At 41.3% G+C, this 15,002-nt stretch overlaps 1 protein-coding gene across 3 annotated transcripts in view; it reads left to right on the forward strand.

Moving 5' to 3' along the window:
* The first annotated feature begins 9,767 nt into the window (after window positions 1-9,767).
* The window catches only part of Arid5b (AT-rich interaction domain 5B), a 174,825-nt gene continuing 169,590 nt past the window's right edge, over window positions 9,768-15,002 (forward strand). Inside the window, exons 1-2 of one of the 3 annotated variants that reach the window (XM_074078952.1) lie at window positions 9,768-9,916; window positions 10,352-10,606. In XM_074078952.1, coding sequence (XP_073935053.1) covers window positions 9,896-9,916; window positions 10,352-10,606 — 276 coding nt within the window. In that variant the 5' untranslated portion in view covers window positions 9,768-9,895. Of the gene's footprint in view, window positions 9,917-10,351; window positions 10,607-11,469; window positions 11,570-11,637; window positions 11,850-15,002 lie in introns of those variants that run through there. The other 2 variants (XM_074078953.1, XM_074078954.1) reach the window with 2 other exon arrangements.

The following is a 15,002-nucleotide window of genomic DNA, read 5'->3' on the forward strand; positions in this document are numbered from 1 at the left end:
GAGGTATTTATACTAAGTAGTGGACTAAGCTAGAGATGGTTTTGACAGCGGAAACCATGATACAACTCTTATTATTTCCAATGCAAAAAGAATTGAACTATTAATGTGATGTTCTGGTTGAGAATTTAAACTCTCAAAAAATCTGGAAATTCAAAGTCATGGTACCCATAGCAACCATAACTCTGCCCCTTGCATGCCCAGTGTGGAGTATTTTGTATTGCAGTGCATGCTGTGAAATCTATGCCTAAATGTGCTATATAGCAGAGTTACAGTTGCTGTGGGAACTGTAACTTTGAATTGCCTGCCTTTTGTGTCATTAAACTTTCAGCTGAAGTATTGCATTAAAAGGAGTTTTTTTTTTCTTCCACTGCATTTCCTCATTTAAAAAAAATTGATTGGACATTTTTTTTAAAGATATAAATGATGTTAGAATCAAATGGCAGGATAATGCATTCTAGTTTCCCAGATATATGCATAGATATAGCATTAGCAAATTACCACATTTACATATTTCAACCTGCAATAACAAGTCATAAAATAATCTTCTATTTATATAGCACCTTTAATCCTGAAGGGTCCCATCACACACACAGACACACAGTAACCGAACCACATTGGACAAGAAAACTCAATAAATATTTAACAACACCCAACAAAATTATACAGTGCTTTAGGACAAGCAGCAAGGAAGAAAGGCCTTGTCATCTAGGAGCCGGAACACAGCCCAAGGAGTGAGAAATCTGGCGCTCCATCATTCCTACTTTTGTGGCAGTGTGAGCTCTCTCACTGACACTGAGCCCATGATCTGAATCTCTCTCAACTCTGGCTATTCCATTTTCTCTGTTTACTAAGGCAGTACTTCTCTGGCCAACAGCAAGAAGACTTCAGAAGGTCATTTGGTTGAGCCTACTCCTCTTAGTGAATGAATGCGCCTCTGTGTTCTGAAACAGGAGTCCACAAACTTCTACTACAAAGGGCAAGACAGTAAATATTTTAGACTTTGAGAGCCATTCACTCTCTTTTGCAACTATTCAACTCTGCCATTTCAGTGCAAACCAGCCATAGACAATACATAAATGGATAAGCATTGGTGCATTCCAATAAAACTTATTTATGGACACTGAGATTTGAATTTCATATGATTTTTATATGTCACAAAATATTATTATTCTACTGAATCTTTAATCATTTAAAACATGTTTGTAGTCCATAGGCAGCATAAAAGTAGGTAGTGGGCTATGTAGTTTACTAACCACTTCTCTACAAGTTTGGGCTGCTTGACATGCTCAAAGCTAACTTTAGACAGTGGTGGATTTATAAATATGTAACAATAGTTCCTCACCTGAAAAAGTATGCATGAATTATTTATATATGCATATGTGTGTATATATGAATGTGTACATTTGAATCTAACTAGATACATATATATACATACAGTGTGTTCATGTATATACATATAGTGTGTTCATAAGTATACATTTTGTTGATATATAGGAAGTATAGCATAAATGTACAAATGATAAAATGTACTGCAATCTTCATTGTAAGTCCATCTGGCCAATTTATTCTCATAGAATGCTTTTGTTACTCTTTGCTGGACTCTGATGTACATACCTAAACTATGAACACAATGAATAAATGAATGTAGTCCCAATATGAATGTCTGTTATTATTTTTATTTTGATTAAGGAATTCAAAACAAAAGTGAAAACACAATGTATCTAGCATTTCAATCTTTCATAAATGACACCAGCAACTTCCTTGCTGATTTTAGATGACAACTTTCAAATATATCTCCTCAATTTTTATACTAGTCACAAAAAATTGACAACAGACTTTATTATACTTTTAAGGTTTTTTTTTTTTTGTGGTATTGGTGTTTGGACTTGTGCTTGCTATGCAGGTGCTGTTACCACTTGAGTCACTCCACTAGCCCTTTTTTGTGTTGGGTTATTTTCAAGATAGGACCACACAAACTATTTTTGAGGGACTGGCTTCTAACCACAATCCTCCTGATCTCTGCTTCATGAGTAACTAGGATTATAGGTGTGAGCCACCAGTGCCCAGCTACACTTTTAAATTTAATCTGTGTATTAGTCAAGTTTCTTTGGAGAAGCAGAACCACATATATGTGAGTGTGTGTGTGTGTGTGTGTGTGTGTGTGTGTGTGTAGGGAGAGAGAGGGAGAGAGAGAGGTTTTCTTTTAGGTACTGGGATTTGAATTCAGGGTCTCACACTTGCAAAGCAAGTGCTCTAGCACTTGAGCCACGCCCCCAGTCTTTTTTGGCTTTATTTTTGCCCCAGGATGGGTCTCAGACCTCCGTCTTCCTACTTATATCTCTTACATAGCTGGGATCACAGGTATGTGCCACCTCATCCAGCTTGTTGATTGAGATGGGGTCCTGCTAACTTTTTTCCCAGGTCTACCTCAAACCATGATCCTCCCTATCTCCACTTCCCATGTATTTGAGATTACAGCAATGCACCACTGCATCCAGCCAGAGCCTGATTTTGATTTATTATTAAGAATTGGTTCCCCTGATTGACTATGGATGCCAAGAAGTTCCAACACCTACAGTCTTTAAGCTGGACACCCAGCAGAGTTGATGTGTACTTATGGTCTGAGTCCAAAGATCTTTTGAGTACCAGGGGAGCCAATGTTTCAGTTTGAATCTTAAGGTCTAAAAAGCCTGCTTCTGTTTGGGTGAGGCCCATCCCCCTTAGGGAGAAAACTCTGTTTTAGTAAGTCCACTGAATGAAATGTTAATCTCATTCAAAAACTCCTTCAAAGACACACCCGGAATAATGTTTAACCAAATACATGGGCACCCCATGACCCCAACAAGTCAACATATAAAATTATCCATCGCAATCTACAGTATTATCATTTTCTCATGACTTTCTGTGTTAGTGTTCTGTTGCCATGATAAATACAAGAGATAAACAATTTAAAGGAGGAAAATTTTGTTGTGGTTTACAGTTTCAGTCCATGGTTGCTTGATTCATTGCTTTGGGCCTGAGGTGAGGCCAAATATCATGGCGGAGAGTATGGAGTGGAGCAAAGCTTCTCACCTCATGACAACTGGGAAGCAGAGAGGGAGAGGAGCCAGGGACAAGATATGCCCTTCAAAGGCACACTCCCAGTGACCCTACTTCTCCAACAAGGCCCACCTCCTATGTCTCCATCACCTCCCCAACATGCCATCAAATTCACTCCATCAATGGACTAATCCATAGATGAAGTCAGAATCCTCACCATCCAATCACCTCCCCAAAGCCCTATCAGCTGGCATCCAAACCTTGAATGCAAGGAACTTTTTTTTTCTTTTTGGAGGGGGGTGGATTTCAGATTCAAACCACACACTTTCTTAAGTCAAAACTATCAAAGAAGCAAAAAAAATTACAGTCTGATTTGTGATGTTTGGTGAGTTGCAATGGTCTAAACACTTTCACTGCCACGAATTTTCAAGCTACCAATGTAATGTCAATGGATGCAGAAGAGCTTTGCAGGAGGAGCATGCTATTACAAGGTACTGTGAACACAAGACTACAAAAGCCGTAAATAGTCCTGACTGTAGATAACAGTAAAATGTAGCAAAATAATTAGAAAGTGATGGCTTTGAGTATGTATTACCTTTGTTTTTAATATAATTTAATTGTGAGTTCATATAATTTAATGTTTAATAATAGATGTGCTTAATAGCCTGCTTGCAAAATTCCTAAAAATACAGTAATCAGCTCTGGGAAGTCCATGGAATGAGTTCCGACATACCCTGAGAACAACCGTGTGTAAGCCCTGAGAGATTCATCTGGTCCCCGCCCTTCTTTGTGGAAACCCCACCCACTTTCATTTTGGTCAAAGCATATTGAAGATGAGGACTGAAACCTCTTCACTATTCTTCCTGGTATTATGATTTTTCTGAAGTACCCAGATCTCTTTATACTCTTAGTGAATTACCACATTTACATATTTCACCCTACAATAACAACTCATAAAATTACCGGTTTGTGACATGGCCAAATGTAGGTGGAGGTAGCCGAGGGACTTGCTGGTGCTCCCATGGGGTTTGGTCGACGACCCAACACTGGGGTGCAGCCACATGCAGATGACCAGTCTGGATAATTCTGCCACAATTATCTGAGAAATTCCAACAAAGCCAGAATTAGGGTTTGAGTTTGGCAGATAATTATAGCTATAGCTAAAGAGACATAGAAAATCAGTGAAGAATGGCTCCCTTGACTTTCAGTCTAGTGATTTACCTACAGTACCCACTCTGCTTTTAAATAATGAGTTACTTGATGCTTGTCAAGTAATTTTAAGTTGTAAATCACCAAATACAAGTCATTATTAACATCCACTTGAAACTGCACAGAGAAATTTTTACTAGGCAATATACAGTCCTCCAGTGCAGCCAAGACTTCATGTCTGTACACTTTTTTTTCTTTTTTTTTTTTACAATCAGGTATGGCAAGGTGTTTTAATAAACTTAACTGGCTGGGACCTCTGTTTTTAGTATGATCTAAGATAGCTGTTCGAGCAATTTCTTTAATGCCATACTGGGGATGAGTTTGATCAAATTATTTATTAATATGTGGATCATAAGTGAAGAAGCCTATGAGTCACAACTTCCCTTTCTGCCAGCACCCTGCCCTTTGAGATGGAATGGTGCAGAATTCCAGAAAGAGACAAGGTTACAATTTAGTTAAAAGTTGTATATGTGCCCCTGGAGTGCAGATGATTTTCTTTAAGGGGCTTAGTTATTTCCAAACTAAGTAACTCATAAATGTCAGGGACATTTAAAAGCAATGAATTGTTAAAATTAAGAGGTGTTTAGGTGTGTTTGTGACTGTGATGAGGGAGCAGGACTCAGTTTTAATTTACAAACAAATTAGAAAAAATAAACAGACTCAGCATTAGTATTGTAACTGGAAATAACTCGGGAAAATTTAATCCAACTTCCCTGAGAATACTTGATTAATCTCAGACCCAAGACGAAAATCAAGATAAGACAAGTTTCCATCTGTATTGAGGGCAGAGGAACTTGGGGTTTCCAGTGCCCACAAAGGGTATCACATGACCCTTCTCTGGGGGTTCCCTTTCTCCAAGTTTTCTGCGTCACTCTTGGGTCTGGCTCCAAGTCCATGAGAAATCTGTTCACATCCTAGTCCTTCAGAAGCTGCCAGCGTTTTCAGCGGGGACTTGGGCTAGCGTCCCCACTCCCACCACAGCCCAGGAGGCCTATAACAAATAGAAGCCCCCGATTTGAGGTGTAGCTCAACCTTTGACCACTAGAGGTCTCCTGGAAAGCAATGACCCGTGTAACCCGGTTTATCCTCTTTCAAACCAATAGACTTGTTGCACAGAGACTTGGCGAGCCTGCTCTGCGGGAGGCCGCCTTATTAATATCACCACCCACCCCCGCGATCATGATGGCGCCAGGCTTGGAGGCTTGGAACCAGGCGGTGGCTGACCCTTAGACAGCGCTGATTTTAATCCACAAATTAATCTGCGCATTCTAGGGCGACCCCCTCCAACCCTACTTCTTGACCAATCTAAAGGGGAGAACGCCCCTAACTCGAGGTTTCCAGGTGGGCAGCGCGGAGACCTTCCGACTTCCAAACCGTGACAGACTAGCCAAGGGACCAGTGTTCAGAATCGCCTAGTATCAATCAGGTCCACCAACAGGCAGAATCTACGCCCCCGCTTTGCCCCACTCATCCCCTGCTGTCCCCCACTCCTTCTTTCCCTTTTGCGTCGGGATGGTCAAAGTGGCCTGGGCTCTAACCCGTGAGAGGACATCAGAGAATCATTCCCTGTCCCTGTTCTCATCTGTGTGGTATTTTCTAGAAAAATTAGCAGCGACTAGCCGGAAGAGGGAAGAAAAAAAGGGGGGAGGGGGCAATGAGGGGGAGCACGCAAGGAAACAGCCAGGTTGAATTCCCAGTCTTTATCAAGCAATTCGTTCACCAATGAAAGAAAGCTGCAGTGGCAGATTCGAGCCACATGCGGTAGTGTGTAGCAATTAGTAGATAAAATGCTGACTAAAGTGCTAAAACATGAAGTATTACTGTAGCCAAGGTCAAAAATGCTTCAGTTGTCTTTTGCAATTTGGGGGAGGGGAGGCCCAGGGGTTCGCAGAGAGATTTGCATTTTCGAAATGGTCGCCTTCTTTCCTCAAACTATACTTTTTTTTTTTATGATCCTGTTTATTATAGTCCAAGCTGCCTAATTATGTCACTGCTGGTTTTTGCAACTAACTTAATCCTCCTGATCCTTTATGAACCGATTCACAGACACTGAATAATGTGTTTCTGCTCCTCCACCCCCTTGGATGGTTTTCCTTTTTTTTTTTTTAACCTTCTAAATATATCAGATAACTTTAAACAGAGAGTTGGATTTTTGTCTAATAAAGTAGTAAGAATATAGATGTGTAGGTATGGGTCACTATGTTTCAGCACAAGAAAGAGCCCAGAAATAGCGGGTCATATAAACAGATACTGCTTTCCCCCTCCTCTTTTATACACAGTGAGTTCCAGCTACAAGCTTTTTTATAGATAAATAAAGCAGTTGCTTTCATGATAACTGTCTTGAATGGATTGTCTTCTTACAACATTCAATCTGTTTATGAGTATTTACTTTACATTAGCCCAGGGACCCTGCACTGCAGGAGTTTGCCTCTATTCCCCTGGGTGTCGGTGTCTCAAGTCTTACATCTGCTCTGTGATTGATGGAGCCTTGAATCCACGTTATTACTCTCTCACAAGCAGAAATCAAACAGGCTATTAACTACATTACTTCAAAGAACTGTTTCAATACAATCTCCTTATCTTAATTGAAACTTTCTTTGTATGGATATTTGCTACACAGATAATTTACAGGTGCCTATCAAGCATCACATTAAAGAAGAGGTAAAATAGAGGAGGGGGGCTTGAGGGGGGAACCACTATTGTGATCTGTAAATTTAAAAGCCATTCACAGTATTGGATTGAGGTTTGATTTATTCGATTTATTATGTTCGTGGGACTGGTGCTCACAGTATTGTCAAAAAAGGGGGAAGATACCCTTGTGATTCAATTTTGAAATTTAGCATTCATCTGATTACTAAAATGCAGATATTCAAAAATATTCAGACTGACTGAGGCCCCTGCAATTGTTAACATCTCAAAAAACCTTATCTGAAAGATTAGGCAGCATACAGCCTGGTGCAGAGTCTACCTTGAAGAGACAGAAAAAGGTTTCTAATTAGAGGAAGGTGGTTACAGACACTTAAAGACTTACAGCACCAAAGACAGTAGAAGTTGCTTAAATGCTGTTAAGAGCTGTGTATTTTTTAAGAGAGAGATTTAATATCTAATCGAGGGATCCCCTCAGGCATTTTGTTGAGGTTTCCTGTAAAAATGCTACTGCATTGGTCATACAGGAAACTGACTCAGAGTCCATCTCAAATAAGATCTTGTCAAAATACTGCAACTCAAGTTTTTAAATATAAGATTTCTTGAACTGAATGTATATATTTACGCTAACAGGACAGAGATGAACAGAAGCCTGAGGCGTATATTATGTATTTTTGGAAAAAAAATGTTAAGTGCCCTTCAGTCAAGTCCATTCATATGTTAAAAATGAATAAAATGGGTTATTCTAATCAAACATCTTCAGTATACATCATAAAGTTAAAAAGAGAGAGAGAGGAGGAGGAGAGGGCTGTAATTTCTCTTTGTAACCCATGTTTATAAAATAGGAAGATCAGATGAAATTTCAAAGAAGATAATTAAAGAGTGATGTACAAGTCATAATTTGGCTAATGCAAAAGATGGGAGACTGTAAATTGTTACATTGTCCTCCTCCAAGGCGCAGAGTTGTGATATTACTTTAAATTATTAAAATAGTTTTCGACTGCTTTCAGAATACGGGTCTTTGGCATGGACTTTTATTACTTATTGTAATTGGAGGATCTGCCATTTTCTTTGGTTTATCTCTGTGTATATAGAAACGAGATAGATCTTGCCTTTTATTACTTCCCCATGTTCTGAATCAAAAATGTGGTTTAGATAATGTTAAGTGCCCTAATTCTTACTGCAGCGGACGCAGACATTATGGAAAAGCATAAAAACACACACAGGGTCTTTCCACCTCAAGTCACTGAATATGAGGCATTTGTGCTCTGCCGAGTGTATTAACTTCAGCCATGTGAATATAATTTTCATTAAAGTAATCCTGTTTCAACTAGATGCTGTGACTAGAGGTGAAACGTTGCGAAAGCGTTAAAAATAGCTTACTAGTAATTTCAACATCCTGTAATTTTATCACAGATCAAGTTTCAACTGTCATACTATACAGACCTTATTCCCCATATAGTACATGTTTACTTTTTTAGCATGCCAGACCCACTTTGGAAAGATTGGTGCCAATATAATAAAATCGCACGGGGGGGCGGGGGAGTGCTGGAAGAGTGGGAGGAGAGCGGGGAAGGGGTGGGGGAACGCGGGGGAAGCGAGTACACCATTTTACATCAACACTGCGAAAATGCAATCTAGCCTGGCGGAGGACCGGCAGCTGGGTCGGAGCGAGCGAGGGCTTTGCAGTCTGCCTGTTCCTTGTTCTGTCGCTCTTAAGTTTCTCTGTGTTTGCATAATAGCCGTGCATGCAAACCTCGCAATGCTCCAGGGCTCCAGAACAATAAATACACACATTTAAAGCCTTTATTGTCTTACGGTTCATGCCCCCGGTTTTCAACAGCTTAATTTCTGGTTGTATTTAACTAGTTTGCAAATGGATTTTTTCAGTTTCAAACTGTTATTGAGGAAGCTCCCCTCCCCTTTTTTTTTTGGGCGGGGGAGGGGTGGGGGTGGGGTAGTAGTCGGTATATTATTCCTGTAGCGCTGGGTTATATAAACACATTATCATTTGAGAGCGCCCTTGGCGTCCATCAGCAGTGTAAACACGTACTAGTGTATATACTTCAAAATTAAAGAATGCACACGCAGAACCCGGAGCCTGAATTCATATTCCGAGCAGACTCGCTGCTCGCATTTATTGATTTATCATGCATCGTTTATTGTTCCAGTCCCTAAATGCAGTCGCTGTCCGTTCAATATTATTTGCAAAATCCTGAGATGTGTGTGCTTTGCTCAGTTGTCTTTCTGTTCTTTTTTTTTTTTTGCTGAGTATTTTTTTGCGAAGCGAACAAATGCATTAATATTTATATGTTTATATAATCGATAACCCACTTTTCCTTTCCATGTAAATAGGCATCAAAAGATAATTTAACAGATTAGTTCTCGAAAACATGGCAGTGAGGAAGCGTAATTTAACTATCAAACAAATCTACATGTCTAATAACAGCAAATCTGCTAAGGAGCATTAGAGAGAGGAGCAGCGCCCCGGAATCTCTGCAGGAAATGTTCTTTATATTAGACATATACAAGCAGGTCCTGTCAGATACACAGAGGAGCTCTCTACCCCTGGTCTCCTCCAAAAATCTCATCACAGCATTCTCTTAGACAGGGGCAGTTGGAAAGAGAAACATCTCATATTTGCACACTTTCAGGGTGGATTTTATTTTTTTACAATCTTCTTATCTCTTTTTTGCCTTGATCCATTCGCTTCCCGCCGAGATTGCACGTAGCCTTTCTCCCGATTATGAATTTGATCAACCCATATTTGGAAGGAAACCCACCTAGTTTTGACAGTACTTGAAAATTGAGTGGTCAGAGAAATATTAGGACATATTTTTAATCATTTTGGTGCCGAAGGGGAAGCAAGAGCTCAGTTTTATATTGAGACATTACGGCAGCTGAAGGCAGAGAATGTTTTTCCCTGCCAGGACCTGATGCAATCCATTCAAGCCAACAAGTTTGGAGAGAATGTTGAGTTCAATCAATTCAGAACGTCGAGATGGAGCCCAACTCACTCCAGGTATTTCGCTCTCCTCCGCTCCTCCGATCCCGGCACCCACAGGCACCCCCCAGCCCTCCAGCTCATCCACACCTCAGCACCCACCCACACCTCCCACAAACTTTTCACCAAACTTTTACCCTCTGCATCCCCCCAAATAATTTTTATTGTTTAAAAATATCCCCGCACTGATCATACATACATAAATGTAATTTTACCGCCTCCGATGGGGAGGTAGGGAGGGGTGGCTGTGGGGAGGGGGACCTGGAGTTTTTTTTTTTTTTTTTTAAGGGAGGCAGAAAATTTGTGGGCTCTATGATTTTTCCACCCAGTGTTATATCTGTGGGTTCGTCTGTATTAAGAGTGTGGATGTCTGTGTGTAAATCTGTCTGGGAATAGATGTTTGTTCTGATGGCTACATTATTTATTTGGTGCCTTTTTTTTTTTCCCCTGCAGTGGGTCGGCTCACCGTGTGGCTTGCACGGACCTTACATTTTCTACAAGGCTTTTCAATTCCACCTTGAAGGCAAACCAAGAATTTTGTCCCTTGGCGACTTTTTCTTTGTAAGATGTACGCCAAAGGATCCGATTTGCATAGCGGAGCTCCAGCTGTTGTGGGAAGAAAGGACCAGCCGGCAACTTTTATCCAGCTCTAAACTTTATTTTCTCCCCGAAGACACTCCCCAGGGCAGAAATAGCGACCATGGCGAGGTGGTAAACCTATCTCTCCCTCTCTTCTTTCTTTATTATTTTTCCCCCTAGTAATGCTTATTACAGGGCAAGCTTGAAAATACTGTATTCACTTCTGCAGGCGAGCAGGATCGACTTCTTTTTTAAAGGGGTAGCGCCACTAGCTGGGGCTGGAGTATTTTGCCATTGTCAGAGTTTGGCTGTCAGCTTTACAAAGAGGATCCAACTGCTGATTTTAGTCAAGATCAAATAACTTGTTCGAGAAGGGTTTTGTTCAGGGGTGTGTGCGCGCGCGTGCGTGTGGTGTGTGTGTGTGTGTGTGTGTGTGATTGCTAGCTCTTATCCTGTTACCGCCGCTTAAACATCACATTATTTTTTATATTTTTTTGCTTTTTGAAAATTTACCTTCGTGTCTGGCTCGGTCGGGGCTGGGTGGATTTCTTTCGATGGGTTTCGATATTGTTCACGTTTTTTTTTTTTTAAGTAAGTATTTGATATGTTTAAGAGGGCGGAAATTACGAAATGGAGGCAGAATGAGATCAAAAGCTATTGAGTTGGCAAAGACGTGTTGAATAAAGTGATAAATGACAGGTACTGGAATAATACATTCAAATAACTTGCAGATCTGCCCGGGCGGATTTCAAAGCGGTCGTGTAACCGGCACAAACACGTTAAGCATTAACAACTATCTCTCGCCCACTCCCCCTCCCTCCCTCCCTCCCCCCCCCCCCAGCCATTTGATGTTCTAGTTTTCAATTACTCCACGCAAAGTGGACGTCTTCCAGCGCGATCTTCGGGGGTGTGTGGGACAGGGCGGGGGGCGGGCGGGAGGGCAGAGGGGTGTGTGCTCCCCCACTGGCCTGCGAGTCCGGGCCCTTGGTGCCCAGACGGCACTCTCGCGGAGGGCGGGGAGGGACCGAGCCTCCCGGCACGTTTCTGGGCGGCCTCGGGGGCGCTCGCCGCGCTCCCGGGAGGACGCCGGAGGTGAGCCCGCTGTCACCGGGCGCCGGGGCGGCCGCCTCCCTTAGGCTATGACATTTCATGTGTGACCGCAGTTCTGTGGGCTCCCCTTGTCAGCTGGCGGACCTCAGCGCCGTGGTACCTATCGGGGGAACTATTTTGGGGAGTCTGTGCCCAGGCGCAGCGGGGAGGGAGGGCGCACCTCCGCCTGGCAAGGCTTTGTGTTGCCAAAGCGAGAGCAGGGTAAATCAAACTGAGACTTTTGAGGGCAGCTCGCTCGGTGCCAGGCTCGCGAGCTTTCGAGGTAGGTCTAAGGATCTTTTTGTTAAATGAATGGTTCCCCCGTTTTAACTCATCCCGGGGCTGGGAGCTGCCAGTCCTTGCAGAAATCCTTGATCTGCTGATAGAGTTGATTGTACTTTTGGCCTCGCCGGCTCACTCTCACCCCCTGCCCCCCACGCCCCCAGGATCGAATTACCCATCAGTGGTCTATGCGGGTTAATTACTGGAGTTCTTCAAAACGTTAGCCCTGGAATCTGCCGTTTCGGAAATAAGCCCCTCCCACCTCCCCGCACACACCCCTCCCCCGCCCTCTCCCGGCAGCTTTGGGTTTTAAACGTTCATATTTCCCTTAGTCCGCCTGAAATTTTATAAAGGTGTTGTTTGGAAATACTGTGAAAAAAAAAAAATCCTGCAGCCTACCAACAGGTTGAGCTCTTTTCCCCTCCTAAGGTCTCTCTCGGCCCCCTCCCCCGACCCAACTTTCCTGCGCAGCTGTCTTCCTTCCCCTCCCCCTCCTGATTTCTTATTATTTGCTTTTCAAATTTATTACTTCAACATGGCCTGTGATCTGGAAAAGGGAAGGATTAAATATCCAGAAAAGAACTGGTGCCTAATAGACTTCTGACTAAACCCAGTAGGAAATTATTCAGTATTTTATGGGATATTTTGTGGTCACTTTTTTTTTAAATTAAAATTGAAATATTTTTTAAAGACCCCAAATTGACCCTACTGGGTCCAGTTGGTGTAAGTAAATAGCTAATTCTTATTTAAGAATAAAAGCTACATCCACCAAAGATTACATCTGTTAGAATTGTTGACTGAATAGATACATTGTTAAATACACGATTTCCTTTTAATTGTTCATTATGGGGAATTGGAAGTGAACCATTGTAATGATCTACGCATTTCGTCACTGCTATATGAGCCATACCTGCGAAAATTAATCTTGCCACTTAAAAGTAAACTCTAGGGGGTTTGCGGAGGTAGATGGCTCTATTTATAATCCTCAGCTGCATATACATCGTCTCATATTATGCATGATTTGTTTTTTAATGCTAACACGGATGGTAATTAGCTGTATGATTATACTTGTATATTTCATTAGGACTTTGGCTGATGTCATTGTGAATTATTCAGCCATATTAAAACAATTTTCAATTGAGATAATGACACGCCTCAAAATTATGCAAATGCAGACTGCATTGTGCAAAATAATTATGACAAATGTAAAGCAGGTAGAAAGTTTCCCAATGCAGATCGGCTTTCCATCCTAGTGATGTCATTTCCCCCCTGGCCTAAGTTAGTCATTCATTAGCAGAGTAGCAGCAGCAGGCTCCTGGAGGAGAGGCTACAGAAACCAGCATTTACTGCTGGCACCTAGAGGGGGCAACAGGGCCCTCTCATTAAGAAATTTGCTTTGTTTTCACTTACTCCATTAACTTGTTTATATACACTGAAATGGTTTTTATTATTGATTTTAAATAGTTTTGAATGATGCATTTGCCATTTGCAATATGTAACTGAAAGAGAAAGGTTTCTTGGTGATATGCACTGTTTCTTGGAGAAAATGTTCAGCACATTTAATCAGCCAATGCAGTTTATTTTAAGTAACCAAATGGAGGTTAATAATTTCGATTGAGTTGACATCAGCATCCATCTCAAAAGGACAGACAGGACTCAGTATGCTTTTTTTGGTTTAAAAGAATCAGTGTGCCTTTTTATGATGTCTTGAAATGTAAAAGACGTCATTTCTAAAAGCAGGAAAATGAGCATTGTGCAAGTTTAGAAATAGCGTCCCTGTGTGGTTTGCTGTGATTTGCAGAGGACTTTTTTTTGGAGCGTTTTCTCATTGAACCTCGTATTCATTGTATACCCATTTTATAGATAGGGACATGGAAAGGTTTTGTTGTTTGCCAAAGGTTGCCTTACTAGCACCCGGTCCTCCTTAATCTTTAAGGTTGTCCCATCTTCCACCAGTGAAACCAGAGATTGGCTGCACATTAGATTCTAGAAACATATACTGACATGGGCAGTCCCTTGTACATTTTAAAACTATGATTAGTCACTGCTTTGCCACTGTCTCCAGATACTTGGGCAGCAAAAACATTCTTATTCTATAAAGCCCAGCTAATTGTAGCCAGTGGTATACAGCAGTTATAGCTTAAGTTATTAATCATCATTAACAACTTACTATTAACTTTAATAATGATGGTGATGATTTGCATGCTTATATATACCACTGCCATCGTACATTTTCAGTGCTGGCAAGTGGTATTGGAAGTTTCCAACATGAGGTGCATTTCGAATCTACAACTTACTATTCATTTGACCTTAAACGATCATAAATACTTTGAGCCCCAGTTTTCTCAGCTGCACAATGGGAACAATAGTAAGAGGAAACTTGTGAAGATCAAGAAGTATTATGAGGGTAAAAGCGCTGTGTATATTGTAAAGTACTTAAAGAGAAAGGGGTTATGATTATAGTGGTCTTTGTTCTGGACAGTCTTACTTTTATACAAAATAACAATGCATAATAACTTCTGGGTCTACATGGAGGTCCTTGGACCTAATCATGATACTGTCTTAAATTACCATGAAAGTGCATAGCAGGGCCATGTGCAAGGAGTTAAGTGTCTTTGGTAATTACCCACAATTGCCACATTCAGTCAGTAGCTCTTGAGAGGAGAAAAATGGCAAAGTAGGCGGGTAATTGGTTCTGTTACTGGGTAACTTCTGATTACATTCATTTTCAAATTGCCAAGTGCTTAATCTATTGGCAATATGCTCTCTTAAAATAGGTGGATGTGCAAGCTTGAATTTCAGCCTGACCAGTGAAGGCTTGGGTTTTAAAGGAGAGTTTGCTGTTTACCTGGAAGTGTGGAAGTGGGTGTCTAGGAGAATGCTGCCAGGGAGTCAAGATCAAGCGTCCCCTGAGTGTTTTATTAGATTTTAGCATGCATTCAATATTTCTAACAGTATTTAGCTATTGCCATCCAGTATAAGCCATCCAGTATACCATACCAACCAGTATGAACCCTGAATAGCCACTAGTTAAAAATGGGCAAAAATGCATATTCTGGGGTCCCCTATTGAAATTAACGCAATTAGAATCTCTGGAATTTGGTCAAGGGTTCTAAATTTTAAATATTTTAGACAGTCCCACTCTAGCTCTGTG

Source organism: Castor canadensis, chromosome 7 (assembly GCF_047511655.1).
Source record: "Castor canadensis chromosome 7, mCasCan1.hap1v2, whole genome shotgun sequence".
Classification (NCBI taxonomy): Eukaryota; Metazoa; Chordata; class Mammalia; order Rodentia; family Castoridae; genus Castor; species Castor canadensis.